At 40.0% G+C, this 24,746-nt stretch overlaps 1 protein-coding gene across 2 annotated transcripts in view; it reads left to right on the plus strand.

Annotated features, from left to right (window-relative positions):
* Positions 1-16,437, plus strand: part of NR3C1 (nuclear receptor subfamily 3 group C member 1) — a 51,379-nt gene extending 34,942 nt beyond the window's left edge. For both annotated transcript variants that reach the window (XM_035105357.3, XM_088663138.1), the window contains exons 5-9: positions 1,745-2,023; positions 4,218-4,362; positions 13,256-13,386; positions 14,664-14,821; positions 15,341-16,437. In XM_035105357.3, coding sequence (XP_034961248.1) covers positions 1,745-2,023; positions 4,218-4,362; positions 13,256-13,386; positions 14,664-14,821; positions 15,341-15,493 — 866 coding nt within the window. In that variant the 3' untranslated portion in view covers positions 15,494-16,437. The remainder of the gene's footprint in view (positions 1-1,744; positions 2,024-4,217; positions 4,363-13,255; positions 13,387-14,663; positions 14,822-15,340) is intronic.
* The last annotated feature ends 8,309 nt before the right edge of the window (positions 16,438-24,746 follow it).

Here is a 24,746-nt window from a genome sequence, read left to right on the forward strand (position 1 = left end):
GAGTAAAGACATTTTTAACCCCCCCCCCACATTCAAATTTTGTAAACATTGCTAATTATTATAGCAATTTCATAATAATGCTATGACTATATAATTCTAGAGCAGGCATCCCCAAACTTCGGCCCTCCAGATGTTTTGGACTACAATTCCCATCTTCCCCGACCACTGGTCCTGTTAGCTAGGGATCATGGGAGTTGTAAGCTAAAACATCTGGAGGGCTGCAGTTTGGGGATGCCTGTTCTAGAGGCTCCTGAAATATTATGTGTTTTGATTATTTTAAGCTCTTATGTCTAACAATAGAATGTCTTTACCAGAAACTTAATTTAGAGGCAGTATGTTTTAGGCCTTTGCAGATAACAAATTTAATTGGACAAACAACTAAAATACTTGGCTGCTTGTCTTTTAATGGTTGTTATTGTCTCTGTCTTACAAAATATCTAAGGAAGGGCAATCCAGAGTGTGGATGCTATCACCAAGATAGCACTTCCACATTGTCACTAAATGACAATTTGGTGGTTGTGGAGCAACTAGCAGAGTCTCCTTGGAAGATCAACTTGGTCTGTACTGGGGAAGGCAGTCTGCTAGGTATAATAGTCCCAAGTTGTTTAGTACTTTAAATATCAATCACATCACCTCGATCTCAGTAGCTAATAGGCAGCCAATAGTATAATAGCTAATAAGATTTTGTATGTTATTGCATGTGTGTGTCTCCAAAAACATCTCTAATTGTGTGCTGACTCAGGTGTGGAGTAGGCAGGATCACTGGTAAGCTCACAAGTGCCTCCATGATTTACATTTGCTGTGATTTCTATAACGGCAGCTGCTGCCCAAAGCACTGTTGCAGTTGGAGGCATCAAGTGTACAGCACCACATGGAAGCACTGCTGCATGCAAGTGATCTGGCCCTTTGCTATCTTTTCAAAGTCCCAGATGGCTAAGTGCTTTACAGCTCTTTGCTACTCATAGATTTGGTACTCTATTTTGTCCATTTTTGTAACTCCACTGTAAGATGAGATTTTATATACAGTATTGCAAATTTTTCAGGATATATGGTTCGTATAAGTAAAAAAGCTTGCAGGCAGCATAGATACTGTGGAAATATGAATAAAAACAGTATATGGAGAAGTGTATTTTAAGCAGTTCATCTAGCATATGTATTCCATACTTTAATTATAATGGCAAGCAGTTGTCAGAAAAAAATATCTTTTTTGGTGCAGCTGTAGAAGAAACAAAAAAAATCCTGGCAATGGTGATTCATGTCTAGTAATGCATTCTATGATTCTATGTGCATGTAGGCATAATTCCATGGTGTATATGTATATTTGTTCATCCATTGCCAAGTTCTGTTGTCTTGGTTTAAGTGCAATGCAAAGGGCTCATTGAAACCATTCCATTCCAAAGCTGTAGATGGAATAAGGTTTTTTTGGCAATTTCCCCCATGTGCACTACTGCTTTTTTTCCCTTTTCACATTTAATCCAAGGTTTCATCTTCTGTTCATACAAATAAAACCATAAAGGAAGGGCAGGAAATCTCTCTGGCCCCCAACTCCTCTCTGTTCCAGGAAGCATGGCCATTGTTTGGGAATGATGAGAGTTGTAGTTCCAACAAGATTAGGAGGCTACAGGATTCCCTGCCATAAGGAATCTGTTGTATGCCTGCAGCATAGAAGATTGCATTGATTGTGTTAGCAACGCTTTCCGGTTTTATTTTTTAATGTTGACTTTATTTTCTTAAACATTTCTAGCACGAAAGACAAAGAAAAAGATAAAAGGAATCCAGCAATCTAGTGTGGCTGCAGGAAGAGAGACTGCAGAAAGTCCTACAAATAAGGCTGTTGTTCCTGCCTCCCTGCCACAGCTAACTCCTACTCTGGTTTCCCTACTGGAAGTCATTGAACCAGAAGTGATGTTTTCAGGCTATGACAGCACAGTACCGGACACAACTTGGCGTATTATGTCAACTCTCAATATGCTAGGAGGAAGGCAAGTGGTTGCTGCTGTGAAATGGGCAAAGGCAATACCAGGTTTGTATATGTATTACCGTGTTTCCCACATTTTAAGACACCGTCTTATATTAATTTTACTCAAGAAAATACGCCTATGGCTTATTTTCGGGGGGTGTCTTTTTTTAAAAAAATTATTACTGTAAGTACCCCTTCTTACCGCGGCCAGCATTGCTGCTGCTGGGTCCCGCTAGCTCAGGGCGCACAGCAAGGAGGACGCCTCTGACCAAAAGTTTAAGGGGGGCGTGTCGGGAAGTTCCATTTGGCAGGGGGGAGTTGGAGGCACAATAGTCCTCCATTGCAGGGCCTTCGCGGTCCCTTCTTCCAATTCCACAATTCTGTGAAACCGGAGGACATCATCGACAATGGTGGCATATGACAAAGGCGACGCTAAGCAAACCAAGCCGAGAACGGATGGCATAGGCAGAAAAGTCCCTCCTCCCCTCCTCCCCCGACGCTGCGGTGGACCTGCTGGCGGTGCTGAGCGGGGGGCCGAGGCTGCTGTTATTAGAGACGTTGGCTCGATTGCTTCGGCCTGCCCACAAGCTGGCTAAGCAGGAAAGAAAGGGAGTGGACTCACGCGTTTTCTCTCCCCGCCGACATCTTTTCCCTCTTTCTTTCCCCCCTCCCACCACCCTGGGAAGCAACATAGGCGAGGATCAATTGCTTTGGCCCAGGGGTTGCCATTTTACAGGAACAAACAACGTGAAAAGAAAACAGAAGCAACAAGCCCAGTCAGCAGTGCCTCCCTCCCTCCAACTCCCCCCCCCCGCCAAATGGAACTTCTCGACACCCCCCCATAACTTTTGGCCAGAGGCATCCTCGGCCCCGTTCCCACCTTCGCTGCTGGGCGCCGACCCTGCAGGTAGACCTATGTCTTATTTTCGGGGTATGTCTTATATTTTAAAAATCTTTAAAATCCTGCCATGGCTTACTTTATGACTACGGCTTAAAAAAGGGGAAACACGGTACATGAATGTAGACTATACTTTCTTAATGTGTTTTGCAAGGCCACATTCTGCTCCTAATCATGGTAGGCTTGGGCGATGTATCAATACATTGCTCAGGACTGGTATGAGGGCTAGACCACGATAGCTGCTTCACCCAGTGGTATATTTTGCTGCCAAGTCCTCTGCCATCGGCACCCAGCGTGAGAGGGAGGAACAAGCCATAGCAGGTCTCTGCAGCAGCGGTGATTTCACCTGCAAAATACTGCCAGGTGAATCAGCCATTGCGCTCTGGCCGTCATGCAACTTGTTCTTCCCTCAGCTGCCCCTTGCAGGTAGGCAGCTCCTTTAAACTTCTCCACTCAGTGGCTGTCTGCCCCTGAATGGAGAAGTTTAAAGGAGCCTCCAGCTCGCACAAGCTGGAGGCAAGGTTGGGGCTCCGTTACACTTGAGGGAGCCCTGCGAACGGAGCCTGTAAGGCTCCCTCCATCTTGGGGCAAGCAGGAGAAAGAGGCCTCCAGCTTGCACGGGTGGGGGGGCCCAGCTGAGCAGCACAAACAAGCTGAGTTGTCCCTGCCCGTGAGGCACTGGGGTGAAAGTACCTCGGCTCCCATGGCAAGAGCTGCAGCAGTTTTCACCCTGTGGGTGCACCATTGGCTGGGGCCAATGCAGCATAGTTCACAATTGTGGTTTATCGCCAGATTGCGATGTTGAAAACAAAACCATCGCCCAGCCCTAAATCATGGGCTTCTTATCTTACACCATAGAGAAAGGTTTGGTTTCTTGGTTCCCATTTTGTAACAGCATATCGGTTGCACTTCTACCTCCAAAATGACACAGATAAATTACTCCCTTACTGTTAATTGTTGTGGCTTGCCATGAAAGGGGAAAAATGAAACAAGAACTTATACTAGGATTGGAAAGTCTCCTCGACATCTTCCCTGGCAGGGAAAAGATTAAACACTCTTTTCCCTTAATGTTCCTTCTCCAGTGGAAATCGCCTCTTCCAAAGAGTGTTATACAAAGGAGAACGCTTGGTTACATTTCACTGCACTATCAACTGTAATTTGCATATGTATTTGTAGAACTTTTTTTGCCATTCAGCATTACTATTACATAAAACTATTTTGAATTTTTGATGCATTTTGACTCTGGACCCTCTCAGTAAGTCATTCTGAACTTTAAGATTCAAAATAACATTTTGGACAAGCTGTACTTTAATTACAACAGGAAATGTCCTCGATCTTGTACCTTTTATTTCCAATCAGGTTTCAGAAACTTGCATCTGGATGACCAAATGACTCTTCTGCAGTATTCGTGGATGTTTCTGATGGCTTTTGCCCTAGGATGGAGGTCATATAAACAAGCTAATGGAAGTTTATTGTGTTTTGCACCAGATTTGATCATTAATGAGTAAGTAGTATTGAAGTCCTTCTCTCTGTGTTTCTAAAGCTCAGCTAGACTTCTAGAAATGTGTTCTTATAACTAGGTGCACAATTAGTACTATAATTAAAACAATTCCTTATTTATTTTTGAATATTTCAGTAACTTGAACAGCTCTTTTTGCTTTTACTTTAATAATGCATAACATCTGTCTGTTGAAAATGGTAACATCACAGTGGTGTTCTTCCTGTGCAACACAGGTTGGCAGGATGAGAGCCACTGTGGTGCAATAGTTAGGAAGTGTCATACTACGACAAGGTGTACCCAGGTTCAGTGAAGCTCATTAGGAGACCCTAATGTGCATATATTAGTTGGCATCCTAATTTGGCTAAATTTAAATTACTGTATCAGAAGCAAGCCAAAGGTGAGGTGGGGAATGATGAGTAGGGTTGGTTAGGTTAGTTTTGCATTGTGATGGTGTCCGCAGCAAGATGGTAGTAGTCTGGGGTGGGAGGGTCACACAAAATATGTCTCCCAGTAAAATAGTTGTTAGAATATATGCACAATCCATCTCCACATTACGATGCTTTGAATATATTAAAAGGGTTACTTTTGTGAAAATACTAGGGTTAGGTCACAATTCAATGGATTGGTCAAATATATCTATTAGAGTGCCTGTCTGCTATTAATAAATATTCAACTAAGCAAAGTATATATTTAGATTTGTTTGTTACTGTTTAGGCTTTTATTTTTGCTTGTTATAGCAGTATGCTATTTGGGTACCCTGCATTTCACTATTAGATGAAATAATTGGTTAAAGTAGGGATGCTATGCACAGTTGTGCTGAGAATCCAAAATGGGGTTGGGTAGGCAGACAGTAGAACGAAGGATAATATAGCTGGGTTGCAGTGGCATAACATTGACCTTTTACTGAAATTATACAAATTCATAAAGGCTGAATGCCACAGAGGATACACTCCTCTGGAGACTAATTTCTCTCTCCCCTTTTGACCTATTAGATTTTTTCACAGACTCCGCTTCTCACATTCTAAAACTGCCATCTTTCATAGTGCATGATTTGTCTTGTTTAATTCTAATTTTGAAATGCTAGCTTACTGACAGCACAAATAGTTTCATTATCATACCTCTGTCTAACATTATTTGTTGGCTACATTGACCTTGTTTTTGCATATGTGAATCCTTTTGTCATAATATGTTAAGAGCATTAAATGTCCCTTCCACTCAAATAAACTCTTCCCTTCATATGCCCTTTGCAGACTGTGTTTCACGTAATAAATGGTGACACTGCTAATACATGTGATACTGTAGCACAGAATCCTCGTAACACAGTAATGGTATTTGCATGGCACTGTAACATTGCACAATTGAAAAAAGCTCTGAATCAATAAGCAACTAAGTGCTAAATCTTAACACATCTATTATTTCTGTATTTTAATATTGTGCGAGAGCAGTTGCTTTCCAGAGAGTCTGTATATTTATTCCTCAAAATAAGCCTTTTTGCGTTTTTGTAACATTTCTGATCTTGGTAGATATTTTCTGCAGCAGGGCCAGAATATCAGAAGTTGTAGGATGTTCTCACCCACTTTCTGCAGTTTCATGAAAAGATTACGTACTGTAACAACATAGGTAGATACAGTTTACGGCAAACCTCGATGCCCTACAAGGATCTTGATGAACAGAACTTGACCTGGCTATATAAAAAATAAAAGCTTTCTCAAGTGTTTTGTTATTCTATTCACCCAAATAGAAAACTTGTATCAAGTTCTATTGAGCAACTACAATCTAAAAAGATAGACTATGATCTCATCCTTAATGACTTTGTTCTTCCCTGAAGAAGCCTGTCTTGCATGTTGACCTTAGCACTGTGATTTCTTTTATGTTCTCATCTGTAAAGCTTAGTTTTGAAATACTCCTGGAATTCACTATAATGTACAATCTTTTGTGCTCATTACTTGCTTTAGCGGACAAATAATTTATTCTAGTATGAGGCTGCTTATGAGTGCATTTTGACTGTTTTATCCTTTTTTAACCCAATCTTGACCTGAAAGAAATAATGCATCGGATTGAAATTGCTTACAACCACCTGTATACTTTGTATACTTGGAAATTCTATATCAGTCCCTGTATTGAATGCAAACAGTGATTTTTTTTTTTAAAAAAAAAACCTGAGTGATAAAACATCATAGCTAAATTTATTGTTTTTTATTCTGTTATGTGGATTGGGAAGGAAGCTGGAAAAGTAGCTTACTGAGATATACTGTGCTCTTTCTGATTATTTTATTCTAGTTGCATTTCATGAAAGGAGGTTTTCTGGTTAATCCACCATATATGTGAGGGTGATCTGGCTGTGACATCTGTCACCCCATTGATCGCCAGGGTTGAGTCAGCTGATCTGGCTGGCTAGGCGGGTGTCCCCTTCCATATATAGGAACCTGCCTATACCAATCAAAATGATATTTATTTATATTATTATTATATACCGCCATATACCTGCTCAGGGCAGTTCAGAGGATAAACTTCATAACTTAGATGCCATTTAAATAAAGCATATAAGTTAATATAAACCCTCCAAATAGGTAACCACAGAAGAGTGATGCCTGTAAGGAGACCATAGTGTAATAGATGGTGGGTTTTTGTCCTTGCAGTCTCAAAGTAGAAGTCTCTTAGCCACCATATGAGCTAACACAATCCACTTTTTCTGCCCACCCATTAATGCTACAGGGATATAGTTTTAAAGTACATGATCATCTGCAAATACCAAGGATTTCACCAATATAAAATTGATAAGGTAGCAACTTCAAACAAAAAGGAATATATTATACTACAAAAACACATAAAAGGTTAAATAACAGGAAGTATCATAAAATGGGGGGGGCATTTATTTATCTATAAATGAACTCTACAAAAAATAACCACCACCTTTCATTAACATTATTTCCAAGAAAATACTGCTGCAGCCTTTTAGTCAGCATCTACATTTACAAGAGACTATGAGGTGCTGCTTACCCAGCTGACAGGAAACTGCATGCAGAGAGACTGTAGTCTTAGTCAGCTCCATGGTGCCCTGTGCTGTTTTGCTGACTCCACATAGATAGTCCTTGTTATGCAGCTTGATGGGTATCTATGCACTTCTATTTCTCTGAAGTGAAGGTCTGGGAATGAGTGAGAGAGATACATGAATTAAGGATTCACCACTTTCAGTCTCATTTAATGAGGTTAAATGAAACACATCTGATAAGTGAAGTTGTGAGAAATCTAGGTGCTTCTCAGAGTAGTTTGTGTATTACGGGAGGGTATCCGCCTTTTCAAACTTTCACTATAATGGGATAGCATAATAAATGCATTGGCACTAGTTCAGGTGTTTTGGCTGGCACTTCCATTTGAGCTTGGGAGGAGGGGCAGACCTCTGTGGAAGAAGTAATCTAGTTTTCCAGTAATTTTTACTCCTTGGAATGCTGATCATTTCCCTGAATGTTTGAGCATTTCAGTTTTCTTAACCAGTGTTACTGGTTTAAGGTATAAATTGCACAATGAAAATGTGGCTATTTCTGAACTCCCAATTCCTCCATAATAGTTCTTGCTTTAATCAGTCATGGATGCAATACCTGAACTTATCTCCTAACCAAGTGTTGTTTGCTAAAATCCCTTAACAAAGCGCTCGCTCTATGCATGTGTTTGTGTATAAGAGAAACAGGAAATACAAGTTGGTCGGCTACTGTATCCTATGAGACTTACAAATGGCATGTAGTGCAGCCTGACTTGCATAAATTCTGTATTGCACAATATAAATTTCTCATTAGTAGCGATATAAATCTTTTCCACATCCCATTTGCTAATTTAATTTCACACCTATGTATAACTATTGGTTAACTAATAACTTTACTAAAGGAAATTATCTATTACCTCTCATCTATTAAGCAAATAATAATTTCAGGTAATATACCTAGCAAAATAAGAATATACAGGGCTTTATATAACCTATTCTACCAAAAAAGCTGCAGCCTGCATAAACTAAAATTACTCAAAGAGCCAGCATGGTAGCCATCCGCCTCAGTTCATTACGTAGGGGCACCTGGAGAATGACCTCTGATGAGGCATTTCAGAAGTAGCTTTGCCCCAACTCATTTAGGTTATTAAAATTTAAAACCAGCACTTTGAATTGGAACTGGAAACTGACTGCAAGGTACTATAGATGATCAAGCCACTGGTATGATTTAATTATATTTACCAGTACCATTCATTCACTCACTCATTCATATTTTTTTTTTACTACTACTTCATTTATATGCCACCCATCTGACTGGGTTGCCCCAAACCACTCTGGGCAGCTCCCCAACCTTAGACAACCTTTTTTGGAGCAACTGAAGCTTCTAGACTGTTTTCGAGGGTAGATCTGTGTAGAATCCATTGCAGTAATCTGAGTGGTAGGTTACCAACCTGTGGCTATAGCAAGTTAGCTGAAGCAGATGAAAGGCAATTGTAGAATGAAAAATTGGGCCACCAAGATTATATTTATGTTCTGAATAGATAGCTCTGCTTAGGACCCCATAGTCTGAGCGATTCAAAAATAAATATGCATACTCTGAATAGGAGCAAGTGTATTCACATAACATATACCACAGGGAGGAAGTGGGAATTGTAATTGCAGGGTAGTTATAATGTAATTACACTGCAGATTTGCTATCGCACCATATCATTACTAATTATTCATTTTCCTAGAAGGGAAAGTTAGTTGTAGGAATGTTACTACTGTTCATGATTATTTTATATAATTATTCTCACTTCTGCAGTTTCAGGCCATAGTTACAAGCAGCCCCTATTCCCCGTGCTCCTTAATTGCACAATTAATGGTCAATATCAACTGGCTAGGAAACATTAGTTGATGAAACTTAACAATAATCAAACACATCCCCAAATTCAAAGTACTCATTAAAACAAAAGCTACCCATTAAATTTAGCTGCCAGCTTTTCCCAAGCTGATGTCCTCCCCGTATTTTGCACTTCAGAGCCTATCATCCATGACTATTGGCCATCCTGACTGAAGCTGATGAGAGTTGGGAGAGCCAAAGATCTGGAGACCATCAGATTTGGAAAGGATGACAAGCTATTCTGATGCCTCTGGAAACTCATAAGATGGTCATGAAGGAAATGGGCTTTCTCTGTTGGTTGTCCTTAGCATCTGATATTTTATTTATTTTATTGGAGATATGCTTGTTCTGCTTTTTGAGACAATCCTCCACAAAGCAGCTTACATATTTCATAAAAGTTTTTCTTTAAAAAGCAACAGTTAAGTGTGGTGTAGTGGATAAAGTGCCGGATTAGGACCTGGTATATCAGTTTTCTGTAAACAGCCATGAAGCTTACTGGGTGAATTTGGTTATAACTGACTTCTGGTGGTTATGTATGCCACCTGGAGCTTCTTGCAGTCAAAAATACATAAAAGTAGAATAAACAGTAACATTAAAACCACCAGCACAACACAGAAATGATTTGGCCCTACCCCAGTTAACTACCATCAATTCATACGCTCACCCATCTGGTGGGCGCTGAAGCAGGCCTTCTGAGCTAGATTTTAAGATACCACTACATGGGTGCAGGTGGTTCTTTGAGTAATATTATCCTAATCTGTTTGGGGCTTTAAATATATTAATGAGCACTTTGATTTGAGATTAGAAACACAGTTCAGCACAAAGTACAACGTATGTTGGGCCAGTAGTTGGAACTTTGGAAAGGGAAATTATTTGTGGATTTTATGTTTGGGGCTCAGATGGAACCATGTGGCAGAGCCAGAAAATGTGTCCAGGATCGGGAGGTCACAGCAGCTCCTGTCACAGCAAATGGGGGGGTCACAGAGTCAAATAATTTTAGAGTTGCAAGGGATCTAGTCCAACCCCCTGCAATGCAGGAATATGCAGCTGTCCCGTACACAGATCGAATAAGCAGCATTGTTGTTATCAGCACCATGCTCCAAACAGCTGATCTATGCTGAAATAAGTACCGTGTATACTCGTGTATAAGCAGAGTTTTTCAGCACATTTTTATGCTGAAAAAGCCCCCCTCAGCTTATACTCGAGTGAGGGGTCCGCTTACCTGTTCTCTGGTCTCTCCTGCTCATCTGCGACCTCTGTGGGTGGTCTGATGATTGCTGATATCACTGCTCTTCTTTTCTCCTGCACGCCGGCAGCCTCTGTGTCGGATGCGGCCCCTCTTCTTCTCCCATTCTTCTCCAGGGCTGTGACCAAGGACATAGCCATTACAGTCTTACCCGTGCTTGGTCACGCCCCCTTGCTCCGCCCAAGCATTGCTGAATACAAGTACCAGTATATCTCTGGTCTTGGATATACAGTACGTTTATTTACGGTACTTAGTCTACTATTTTTTATTTTTTATTTTCTGATTAACTGTTATCTGGACCCATTAGTACTTCCCATACATATGCAGTAACGCTGTGTGTGCAGTACACAGTGCGTACACAACGCAGTGTGTATATTATGAGCCCTAACACAGGCTGCTCTATGCAAACAGTCATGTCATCACATTCTGGAATATCATCAGCCATTTTGAAATTTACCAGTAGCTGCTGCATTTCCCACCCTAGGCTTATACTCGAGTCAATAAGTTTTCTCAGTTTTTTGTGGTAAAATTAGGTGCCTCGGCTTATATTTGGGTTGGCTTATACTTGAGTATCTACGGGTAACTGCCCAAGACCACTAAATAAGTTCAATGCAAGTTACCTGTCTCCATCTACTCCAGCAGTCTGTTTCCAATAGTGGCCAGAAAATTGCCCCTGGGCAGCTTACAAGCAAGGCATTATGGCAGTGATGCCACTGGCACCTGGTATTCATAGGTCTGCTGTCTCTGAACAGAGAGGTTCTATTTAGCTATTGTGGCTGATAGGATCTTCAATGGTCTGAGCAGCTTTGGGTGGATTGAACCAAGGAAAGGTATAGTGGGAACCATAGCTGCCAAGTCTCCCGCTGAAAAATGCGGGATCAGCAGCGGCGCGGCACCGGAAGTCATTTCTACGCATGTCTGGACATGTGTGGAAGCGACTTCCGGTGCCGCTTTGCCCATGCCTGAGCACCTGAATTGGGCAGAGCGGTACCAGAAGTCGCTTCTACGCATATCCAGACCAATTTCTGCCACTATGCCACCCCCGCGGTTAGCGGGAAATGGCCAGTGGGCCCAGTGCCTCCCACAACAGAGCGCCAGTGAAAGCAGGAACGGCCTCTGAGCCCGCCATATCTCAAGGGGAGCAGGCAGCGACCGCAGGGCCTCCCTCCGCAGCCACACACACCCTGGGGCCGCAAAACTGCCCTGTTAGAAAGGGGGAGACCAGAAGAGTCTCTCAACGCAGCCGCCACCCTCGAGCGGCACCCAAAATGGAGCCTCCCTGGCAGGTAGGAAATCCGAGGGATTTCCGGGATTTTTTTCTATTCAGGATAACTGCGGGAAACAGACTAAAATCCGGGGGGTTTCCCGCGAAAAACGGGAAACTTGGCAGCTATGGTGGGAACAGTTTAACTGGGATGGATATCACCCCCATGTTTTGGAAGTGCTAGTACCACACCCTGTTCATTTGTATTGGGGAGGAGTCATACTAGCTCTCACATAAAGGGTGCACTGCATGATAATTGTGGCAAGTAATGATACAGGTTTCTAAAATTGCAGGCTTCCAGAGCATCTAAAATATGACCTACCGCTTAGCACATCTTGAGTCTCAAAGCTACGCCCCACATCCTCTTCAAGCAGAAACACATCGGTTGTGGGCCTTTCTGCTAGCTACACCCCGCTGTCAAAGTTAAAAGGGGATATAAATTTGAAAATGGAAAAAGTAGCAATATTAATTCAACAAACACAGTTCTAAAATTGAACTGATCTTGCTCTTTTCTTAGCCATTAAAAATAGCCAGTATATAAAATAACCAGCCCAAACATTTCATAAGGTGAAATAAAGTTCTAAGAATTGGCTTAAACCAGGCATCCCCAAACTGCGGCCCTCCAGATGTTTTGGCCTACAACTCCCATGATCCCTAGCTAACAGGACTAGTGGTCTGGGAAGATGGGAATTGTAGTCCGAAACATCTGGAGGGCCAAAGTTTGGGGAGGCCTGGCTTAAACTTTCTCTAGAGGCAAAGGAGAGAAGCTTACAGTAGTAACCTACTTTCTCCTTTGTGGCCAGCCTGGAAATTCAAATATCTTCTCAACAGGCTAGTAGATAAGGGAAAGCGCTAATAAACTGGCTTCCTTCCTTCAAAGCCATCCCCAATCCCGTGAATTGTCAAGAGAAGGAGTAGATGGTTTTGTTCCTCCTCTGCCAACTCACTCTGTCATCAGTATGGAATTCCTTCCTGGTCATCTATGACTACGAGCCTAGTTGTTGTATTTATTTTGTTGCCTTGTTAATAACTTATGTCTAGACCAGGCATCCCTAAACTTCGGCCCTCCAGATGTTTTGGCCTACAACTCCCATAATCCCTAGCTAACAGGATCAGTGGTTGGGGAAGATGGGAATTGTAGTCCAAAACATCTGGAGTGCCAAAGTTCAGGGATGCCTGGTCTAGACGATTTGTAAAGCATGGAATATAGGAGCATCCATAAGTGCAATAAGTTTTAAAAGGAAAAGATTGTATACTTATACAGCAGAAAGATCCGAAGGGAAATTCTGTAAATATCTATTTTACCTTCATGATAAAATACCATTTTACCTTTCACACTAGTATTAAAACTGCAGTTTATTTAAAGGCATTGCTTTGCAACTTCATTTGGAAAATTTATGCATATCTTACCAGCCTATAATTTCTGGAATTCATGTAAATAGAGGCATCTTCTTCCTGGTAAACAAGGTACAAATTGATTTCTTTTGTACTGATTCCGATGTGTATATTCTATTTACTCCTCAGGCAGAGAATGAATTTACCCTGTATGTATGAACAATGTAAGCGTTTGCTGATGGTTACTAATGAGTTAGCACGTCTTCAAGTTTCATATGAGGAATATCTCTGCATGAAAACCTTGCTGCTTCTCTCTACAAGTACGTGAACATTGGCGATTCCTCTTTTTTAAAAAACAACTTCTTTTTAAAGAGTTCTCCTTCAACACTGATCTGGGAGCTGAATTTAGAACTCTCAGGTCCACTTTATTAGAGAGTTCTGTGGCCATCACATTTTGCCAGTCTTGGGTCAGCATTTGTGCACCTCATAATTGATAGTGCAAAAAGCATGTTAAAATTATTTTGAAATTAAAAATTTGTCACAACATCTAGTGGACCAAACTAATTTTGCCACCAGAAATAACTAAAATGTTCAATTCTTAAAGGGGTTCAAGCTTTGTGGTAGCTGGAGAACTGATGAAAGTGGAGGTTAGCACATACTGTATATTCCTGCGTATAAGACTACTTTTTAACCTAGGAAAATCTTCTCAAAAGTCGGGGGTCATCTTATACGTGGGTCATATTTCTTATACGGCGAGTATATCCCAAACTCTATTTTAACTGGAAAAGTTGGGGGTTGTCTTATACACCCAGTCGTCTTATACGCCAGAATATACGGTAAATGCTTGGACAAGGAAGCTCTGTTCAGACTTAAGTTGACTCTGACAATAGGTATGAGTCTCTGATGTGATCTAAGCCCAGTAGTGTCCTATGGAGGAGAAATTTGCAGAAGCTTTTTCAGTATAAGGGAATTTTACTTTTCTAGGTACACTAGAAGAATAAACAGAGAATCAATAGCCATTTATTTCTTCCTGGAAATACAACCAAATGGAGACATGGTAAATGGATGAATCCAGGAAACAAAAATGCGAACTTATCTCCATGGTGCAAAATCTTGCAACCATACTATGTCTATGGACAAGGTCACTAGAATTTCCTATACAGCCATACCTTGGTTTAAGTACGCTTCTGTTTGAGTACTTTCAGTTTAAGTACTCCGCGGACCGTCTGGAACAGATTAATCCACTTTCCATTACTTCCAATGGGAAAGCTCGCTTCAGGTTAAGTACAGACTTCCAGAACCAATTGTGTACTTAAACCGAGGTACCACTGTAATTTGAGAGGTTTGTGTACAAGTGTGGGTACTGGTTTTCCTTGTGCTACATACTGTCGCAGACTACAAAACCAAAACAGCCTTTTAATGGTGTTATTCACAATACTTATTTTATGCAGAGACTCTGAACTCTCTGCAGTTCTCTGTATAAATATCCCCGATTTAAAACCATGATTCTAACTTCTCCTGTCTTGGTTTATGGTAAATAGAAACATCCTGTTGCTTACAAACTAAGGTGATCTAAAAACTAATCTCAATATTTCAGTTCCTAAGGAGGGCTTAAGGAGTCAGGCTCTGTTTGATGAAATCCGTATGACCTACATCAAAGAACTGGGGAAAGCTATAGTGAAGAGAGAGGGAAACTCAAGCCAGAACTGGCAGCGATTTTATCAACTGACGAAACTTTTGGACTCCATGCATGATGTAAGTTTTGCTTCCATACATTGATTCTGTGCAATTTGATGATAGTGACAATATGGATGAAACCTGGCCAATGAAAAAGCCATCTAGCCAATATGGATGAAACCTGGCCAATGAAAAAGCCATCTAGCCATTCCTGATTCTAAAGCTAAGGTTCTTCAGAAAGGTACCTTACTCCGGTTGGATTCCCACTGTCCTTGCTAGGCCATTGATTGTAAAGTATCCCAGTAAATAGGGATGCAGGCAAAGAAGACATCAGTGCCTCCCTCACAGGGCCACTCTGCCACCAACTGCCCTGTGGGAAGGATCCTGATGGCATTTTATATGTCAATATTGCTCATTGTGGATTTTTATAACAAGAGTTTTACTCATAAGCAGCTTTGAAATCTGAATTAAGCCAGCATTCTTTTGTCAGTTTAATTTGTGCTGTGATATATTTAACGTCCTGCAGCATTTTATATATGCTACACTGTATTGATAATTCAGGCTTCCTTTAAGAAATTATTCTCTTATCATTTGCAGGTGGTTGAGAATCTTCTAAGCTTTTGCTTCCAAACGTTTTTGGATAAATCCATGAGTATTGAATTTCCAGAAATGTTGGCAGAAATCATCAGCAATCAGTTACCAAAATATTCAAATGGGAATATCAAGAAACTCCTATTTCATCAGAAGTGACTGCCTTAATACAGAAATAATGCCTTAAGGAAAAAAAAGTCAATTATAGCTTCTTTTTTTACAAACTAAAAGACTTGTTAATTTTGTCCTTGCAACTATATTGGGTGTTCTTGTTTTTGTTTTGTAATTATGCACTACATGTGGTTTACAGAGGGCCAAGACCTAGGTTTCAGAAGCAGATGCCTCAAACTGAATGATTACAGGAAGAAGGAAAAGAAGGAAATATGATTTGGGATTTTCCCTCCAGATACACCATCATATTGACAGGATAGGATATACCAAAACAGCAGTGTCAAGTTCAGAATCTACATTGTCAACATTCTGCTAGGAATTTCTGCAGTTGGCTGGATAAAATTTTCTAGGTTTTTTGTTTCGGTATAGATTTTTTGTATAGTTAAGGTAGCATTTTGGTTTATGCATGTAACATGAAGAAAGTTTACAACTGTATATCGGAAAAGGGAAGTTGTGCCTTTTATAGCTATTACTGTCTGGTTTTAGCAATTTCCTTTAACTTTATATACAGTGAACTAAGCTTGCTCATTTTTTTCCTTACATAATTTTTGTAAAACGTCAAGATGCCTATTGTACAGCTGTTTTTTTTAAAAGTGGGGCAGCTCATAGCTTAATGACCTCTAGATATTAATCTTTTACGTATACTCATGTGAATATAGGTTGACTTTTCTAACCTGATCAAGACTGTCATAGTCACATTTTAGATGTCACCTTTTAAATTTGGCCTATAAAGTCAGCTTTCTTCAGTGGCGGGGGTGGGGTGGGAGGGATTGAAATGTAATCCAAATCTAACCTGAATACTGGACATGCATACTTTTGATATTGGTCAAAGATTCTGTGAGCTACTTGCAAACTAGCTCTGTCTTAAACAGGTTTGTCAACACAAACTTTTTTTAAAAAAAAAACAAAGCATACTAGATATTTACATTTAATGTGATAGCCATAATTGTAAGATTCTTGGGCTGGATTGACAGTAAAATCATCAGTCTTGACTGCCCATCAGGAAACCTTCAGGAAAATATGCATAATTGTTTAAAAGTTTACTTCTACAGGGAAAAAATAACTTTTCCCATACTCAGTCTATTGCCATATGAGTGTGTACTTCTGTGTGCATCAGTGTATATTATATATACAGTGGCCACAATCCAGAGCAGCTGTCATAACGCAGAACAAAACTGATGTGCACCAAACTTTGCATGTCTGCTGTTCTCCTTGGACATAACTGAGAAAGTAGCAAAACCTGTGCTTTTTTAAATTATTTGGAGGACAGTATTGATGATCAGTTCATCTTTTTTTTCCACAACAAGTGCAAAGCTGTGCAATTGCCTCTCTGGGTTTCTCAGAATTGTTGGATTACAGCCAGTGTTGCCATTCCAGAGAATCTGCTCCCTCCAACCTAAGATGTGATTGGCACTGCCACTTCTTATAACCTATTGGGAAGGGGTTGGAGGATGGCAAGGCTGCCTTATGAGATGATAGTACTGTGGCTTATGCCTCACCAGTGCAGTAGTGCCCCGAGTCCTGAACATACACACCCGAGCCTACCTTTGCAACAGCTTTTTGTACCCCAGTAAAGCAGAACAATGAGTAGAAAGAAGACAGTTTCTGCTAGTGGATCACTCCCTGGATTGGGCAAAATCTTGACTCTATTTTAAGTTGATGGTTAATTTCTGTTGACTTCAATAGTCAGGAACTCTATATGTGTATATACATACACGTATACGTACTTTATATAAATACATATACATAAATATCATTGAATTACAAAAAATAAATAAGTATGCCCAGTATATATTATGTTTAGTATTATAATGATTCTTAAAAGATTTTACTTCAAGTAAGATTTTTACCTTTATGCAGAAAATAAAATAGACCAAACTACAGGAAGAAACAAATCTCTTCTGGAAAATAAAAACCCTAAACTTGTGTTGTTACACACCCATTTTCACATCATTCGTCACCCAAACAATCCTATCTTGTTTCCTGGAGAACACGAAAATTCCGCTACTGATTTAGTGGTGTAGACTAGAGCTTTGTCTCTGTACGTCGCCCAACCCTTCTGCATCAAACTACTAGTGTGCCATAAAAACAACCACCATATAAGTCTTGTGAATTTACAACCATGTAAGTCTTGTGAATTTTTCCTTGTCATCATTGATTTATATTTTAAAACAATTTGCAAGCTGTAGTAGCCTATCCTCTGAGCACCTTAGGAATTCTCAGAAAATTGTAAATGCTATGCCACTCGAAAGAAAGAAAGAAAAAATATTTTTGTTCAAAGTGGCCTGAATATTTCTGTAAAAAGAAATTAATGGGGGTTTACTTACTTAACAGGAGTTAACAATCAAAATGTAATATGATGCTACTAATATTTTTTTAGTTATATTTTCAAATAGATATCATTTGGTAGAGTTTGAAAAGGAAGGAAGGGCTACTACAGCTTTAAAAGGAATTTATCAAATTATTGTAAAATAGCTTGTATAGTGTATCATAAGAATGGTTTTTAGATGACAGATTGCTTTATCATGACATGTGATATATTTTTTCTAGGGGTCACAAATGTGTTAAATGGTAACCCATACAAATTGTGGTTTGTCTGGAAGTATTAATCCTGGCAGCATTGTTCAGAAGTATCTAAAGAGGTACTCTAGTTTTACTTGGTGTGTTTCTATCGTTTGTTTGTTTTTATCCTTTTCCTTTTGCTTTCCTTTTTGTTTTAAAGGCACTTACCCATATTCGGTGGGAGTTCCTCGGGCTAAAACCTAAATCCATTAGTCCACTGTAAGAAAAACATGGGAGCTGGAGGTTGAATTTAAGTGCCCAGCCCATGCGCTTGGTCCCATCACATTCCAGGACTAAACCTGCAGCAGATGTGCAGGTTTATTTGACCTTTCCCCCTATCCCACCCCCACTCCCCAAAAAATAAAGTAGTGTGTTCGTATGTCCACACTTCTCTATGTATGGGGTTACTTTCACATATAGCCTCACAGAGCACCACAAAACAGTGAGACAAATTTGGCAGTTAAAATGCATACAGGTACCAGCAATATGTAAATAATAGAACATAGGTTGTTCACAGTCTACTAAATACATTTCTAATTATTCAACAAAAATGTTCTTGGTAAAATAGTTTTACCTGAACTATCTGTTTTTAAATCTTTTTTTATTAAAAAAACCAACAACAAACTTTAGGTTTATAAATGGAAATCCCCAGCTACTTTCAAGTAAAATACTACCTTTTAATAACAGTAATCATTCTTTTTGATCTCTGTGCAGTCCTACAATTGGGTGCTGCGCCTATGCATAGCATCTTGAGAACCTTACAGAGCTTTTGTCAAGTAACTCATCCTCTCGTGCTGTGAGCCTCTTTGCAATTATCTGGGGTGGGGGGTGGGGATAGGGCAAGCGCCACCTCCTTGAGAATGTGCTGCCTGCGTCTCTCTTAAGTTTTTCCACAGGAGCACCAGCTCCCTGGCTAGGGCTCTAGAAGGTTCTAAACATGTTCTGCATAGAATACAGTTGTGTTATGCACAGATGACCACTCAAAGGATACCAGAAACAGGTAAGAAACCTGTCTCTCTTCTTGAATAAGCTCTTTAAAGTATGTATGTTTTAACAGTTAATCTAAGCTTCAGAGAGTATTTTAACATTAGTTTGCAAACCATTGGGATGAAAATGTATTCTGCCTGATTTTAGTTAATGCTAAGAGACTCAAGTATTTGGTTTCAAAAAGGTTCCTGAAAAGATAAATCATGACACCCTGTCTTTATTTCAAAGGAAAATTTGGAAAGTTGAACTTGGGAAGTGATGTGTAGTATACATTTTAGTCCAAGTTTAAGGAAGCTAGCACTGCATCCATGGACAAATGTATGTGTGGTGGTTTACCTATACAAGTGAGGTATACCAAAATCAATATTATGACTATGTGCAAACAAGTACTTCAGCGGTGAAAAAAGAGGCTCTAATTCTTTTGATTTCATGTATTTTTGCTCAGTTTTTGGACTTTGATTTCACTTTTTAAAAATGCTGATTCTGGAAAAAGAACTTTCAATTTAAATGTGCTGTTAAGAATATAAGTACAAGCCATTTAAAGTACATAAGCATCAGCAAAAGGTGTGTTGTTTCTTGTCTGGCTAGTCTTTTTTCATGCTGGGGAAAATCAGCACTTCAAATAAAGCAGGGAATATTCTGACTTCTGTCTCTTCAGTGCCTTGCCACAACATGCTAACAGAAATAACATGGGTAGCCCCAGATATGCATGCTGTATGTTAGAATTGCACTTGGAAACTAATAGTAATGGCCTTTCATAGGATATGTTAGGGCATGCAAACGGAGAGAGGAAATTTTATCACTTATACACCACTAAAGTAACTGAGAGCCTTAGCCTTAAGCCTGAGCACACTTACTTTGAAGTAAGTCCTATAAAATCTTTGGGACTGACTTCCAGGCAAATGTGCTTAGGATTGGTTTGCCAATCTTGCCAGCCGTACCGTATTAAACCAAAAATACAGCATTGAGTTTCCTTGAAAACAGCAGAGACTGAGAAAGTGCGCACAACTGGGGGAACAAGTGCCAGCCTACCTTTAGAAACACAGCCACTTAACTTTACAAAATAACAGTGTATGAGGAACGGAGGTGGGAAGAAAGCAGACGGTGGAGAACTGAAAACCGAGGCTAGTCCCATTTACCATATTCATATACGCACATCATATGGGGCGATTACAAATGTGCAGGCTCACAAGATAGGATAGCACATTTTCATTTTGTTCAGCATGCAGAAACTCAGTGGGGCCTTAATTCTTCAACATAGTGTGTATTCCGATGCTGATTATGCAAAGAACTTAACCCTTCTACACTTGCAAAAAATGAGCAAAATCAAATGCTGTCAGGCAGAACCCGTTTTAATTAAACCTCTTTTAAAAAAAAGTACTATTAACGAAACCATATTAAGTATATTAAGGGGTATAAGTACAGGTGGATGGTAGCTGGTGAGGTGGGGAGGTCTGTAATTTCTACAGCTCTTAACATCTCTCTTGAGTTGCATTCCTCCCCCCCAACAGAAAAGTTGGGCCCAGAGCTACAGTTGTGTCTGCAGAAGGTGTCCTCTGTTGACAAGTAGTGTTATATACTTTTGTGCCAAAGTAAAGTGAAAATAAATCCAAAGATGTTCTTCCGCTTCGTCAAGCAGAAGCCTGAGAACTTTTATAGAACCTACCTGACATACTGTTACACAAATGCTTTCCCTGGTGCTGTGTAAGCTTTGGGACATAAGAGTTAAAATCCTAAAAAGCACTTGAGTAGTTCATGCCTCCTTAGCTTTACTGTTGCATCAGCACTAAGTTGCTGTTGTGGTGTTTACATAAAGCTTTTATCATGATGGAGCTGTTTATGCCCTCCGTGACATGTCAGCGAATCCTTTTGGAACGCACATAGAAACATGGGGTGGTATTTAGACATCACAGAACAACAGGCTCCCCTTATTTTCAGCAAATGCATGGCAAATGAAATAGATGTCGGGGGGGGGACTTTTGCATGTTTTGACTAGCCCACGGGGCCAATTCTGGCCCCTCAAGTGTAGGAGGGTTGAGACATCCAAGGGAATGGGTGGCAAGGCCCATTTTGAACCCACTGCAAGATAAAGTATGTGCTTAAGTACTTTGTGGAAAGGGACCAGAGTCTCCAGCCTCTTTCAGAATTGAGCCTCATCCACCACTGCCTGGTCAATATTAAAACTAATTGGGCACAATTGCCCTGAACGTACACACATTTTTATGCTACTGCTGTCAATGTAGGAACCATAATTTCAAGCAAGAAATATTATTGGAAAACATTGAAGGGCCCTTTTTGAGGCTTTTGTTTGCTGGTAAAAAGGCTGCGTGTGTGAAAATAGCCTCCTTTCTCCCCAACCCCCCCAAAACCATACAAGCCCAGGCTTAATAGCACGGATTCAATAGTGTGTCAACGTTCTATTTTGTATATTATACAAAAGATATATAATGGGGACAAATCCTATATTATGCTGGTGTATGGCATTATTAAAAAGCTTTTTTGTTATTTTTATCACAGTAATTTTAAACAGTGTAAAAAAAATTAAAACAAGTGACTCCTGTTTAAAAATAAAAAGTTGTAGTTTTTTATTCATGCCGAATAACTCTGTAGTAACCATGTCTTTTCACCTACACAGTGAAATGTTGGATTGTAAAATCTTGTGTGGAACTGTTGAGCATTTATTTTTCATTTTAAATTTTGCTGTTCTATTAAATTCGAAGCCACACGTCTGTACAGAAGTTGCAGTAAATGTAAGCCATTTACAGCAATGCTGAATAATGGACAAAATGACATAATAAAAACCTGCTTTTTCATTACATGTTCAAATACCCTTTTGAAGTAGGGTTTTTCGTTTTGTTTTGTTTCTTGTACAGTGTGTCGCAGATAGAGTTCAGCCTTCTATTAACCTACAAAAATTAAGGCTGCAATCCTATACACATTTATCTGGGAGTTTGTGTGTGATTGCATTAGAGTACTGTCAGTGAAAATAATACAAGCAGAAACATGCCAAAACTTTACTGAAAATTTATTTTTATCTTGCGCACGAAACCCCTCCACCATCTTCTCCCCACCTCCCCGCTCCAAATTATCAGGGTGGTGACAGATTCTTGGAATTTCCAAAAGGGTTGAGGGAACAAGCACGAACAGAACAGTTTTATATCTCCTGAGAGCAGTTAATACCTTTTAAATATGACGGCAGTGACCTGACCCACCCTTCTTTATCCCAATGGGGGCAGATGAAGAATCCAGGAATTAAGATGAACAACCATTCTGCTTATTCCCCAAATTGAACAGAAATAGAGCGCTTTCTGCTCCTGAAATAGCCTCCTGAGAATTCAGTAATTCACTAAATGAGGAAGGCATGCAACAGGATTTTAAAAGAAATGTGTGTGAATGACAGGACCTGAGCTCCATTGCCAGCTAAGTGAAACAAAACCTCCGGGTCAGGGTTAAAGCAGCGGGGTTCACTGCAGAATAAGACAAAGGACTTTCTTGGATTAAAAAAAAGCATTAAGTCACAAATGATAATCTCACTGAAGCCACAGTTTTAAATTAATGGATTGGAACCAAGGCAACCAAAGCTGCTGAAAGACCGTGCTAATGACCTAAGTGAGTTGGCAAAACAACTTAATTTGTTTTAGAAAGAAACAAGTGGACAAATGCAGTTGCGCTTCTAATGAAATAGTTTGGTGAAATCTATAAAACAGTTGCCTTAAACTTTGCTAATGCTGCATTTAAATTGGGTGCAGCACTTGCACTGAAATGCAGAAAAAGAAATGAGAAAAATTCTATTAACTTGGGAGATTTTTGGGCTGCAGCCTAAGTCTCGCTTTATCCTCCACAGAAATCTCTGCAGTGGCTTTCATTTACCTGGGAGTCAGACCCAATGACATGTAAAGGACAGCCATGTGCAGCAGATTCAGACAGATTCCCCCAAAAGTAGGGGCACTTTGGACAAATTTTGGGCCTGTCTGAGCTGAAGGGAGGTCTCTCCAAACCACCAGAACTGAAATTGGGGACCTCTAAAGTGATTCAGGCCAATTCAGATGTTTCAAAATCTATACAAAAGGTGTGCTGGTAAGAATCGCCCTATTAGGCAAACATCATGGTGTGAAGAGGCGAGCATCTAGCTCTTTATTAGAATGATTCTACCAGGTCTGCAATCCCCATGCTTCGTGGAAATGTTCTTGAAGTGACGTATCGTCTTGTTCTTGTCTATTCTGTGTTCTTTGCAAGTACTGCTTGTTTATAAAATGCTGGACATTCAAGTCCTTTTGCCCATGTGCCACAATGGTTCCTCTCAAATCAGCATTATGAGTCGCTTGTGTGACCTTTGGTCCCATTTTTCCCATTCATCATTACTTCCTAACCACTACATCCAGCCTCCTGAAATCTTGCTGCTTTCTTTCCTAGAGGCACCTCCATAAAATTTGCTATTTCCATAAATTCAAAACATTCCGGTTAACCTAGCCCAGGCATAGGCAAACTCGGCCCTCCAGATGTTTTGGGACTATAACTCTCAGCATCCCTAGCTAACAGGACCAGTGGTCAGGGATGATGGGAATTGTAGTCCCAAAACACCTGGAGGGCTGAGTTTGCCTATGCCTGGGCTAGGCATTTGAAGGCTGAAAGACCCTGGTCACCCTGAAACGATGAGTTATGATAGTAGGCGATTGCTTTTATGAGTTTCTAACTCTTTTTAGAAGTTTCAATTGTAATGTTTTCTTATCGATATGTTGGCCACCATTGTCTGCTTTGCAGGAAGGGTGGGATATAAATACATTTAACGGATAAAAATATTTATCTTGCAAGTCTTTAGTGGAAGAGGATATAAGCGGAGGGGCTGTTTTTATTGTTGGAATGCTTCCTTTTGAATTCTAAATTTCTTTTTGTAATATTTTGGAGTCATGCCCCCCTCCCCAGAAAAATCTATCAGGTCAGCTAAAGAACTGTTAGTGATCCTTGAAATATTTGTAGAGCATGCTACAAATTCAAACATCATGCTGCAATAAGAGGAGTGGTTTCTCAAAACTTAACTAGGCTTTGAGAGGAGGGTGTGTGGAGATGCAAACTGAAGAGCTGACTCATTCCAGGAAAAGACGACTTGTTGATTCTTTATCTAAAACCAGATGGAAAGGTTTGAGAGAAGCCTGCTGATAGAGCATTTAAGCCAAACACGAATAGTACAGCTAACATGCGAGCTAATATGTGCCTTCTCCCTAGCATGGTATGTCTAAAAAGCCGAAGACTTGCACCCTAGTAGATGAACCAGACAATCATAACTAAACTGCATTCCTGTTCTAAAAACAAGTATAAAATACAAAAAGCTGCCTTCAACCTTACCCTTTTAAAACAAATTCCATGTACTTGGCCCTCTTAGCTGCATTTTGGCACTTTGTCAGGGCTAGTTTTGAAAACAGGTTTTCTGGAATACGGGTCATGAGCATTGTCCAATCTTTAGAATATTTTGACTGGAGCTGCAGTCACTTAACAAACAAAAAAAATATATTTTTGAAATAAGAATTATCCGGGAGCCCAATCATACATTTTAAAAATATGCTCATTGGGTAACAACATTAGTCAAGCCATTAATCCGTCTATCTCAGTTTTGTCTACACTGACTAGAAGCAGCTCTCAACGCTCTCTTGAGTCCTACCTGGAGATGCCACGAATTGAACTGAGGACCTTCAGA

The sequence above is a fragment of the Zootoca vivipara genome, chromosome 2 (assembly GCF_965207765.1).
Source record: "Zootoca vivipara chromosome 2, rZooViv2.hap1.1, whole genome shotgun sequence".
NCBI classification, from domain to species: domain Eukaryota; kingdom Metazoa; phylum Chordata; class Lepidosauria; order Squamata; family Lacertidae; genus Zootoca; species Zootoca vivipara.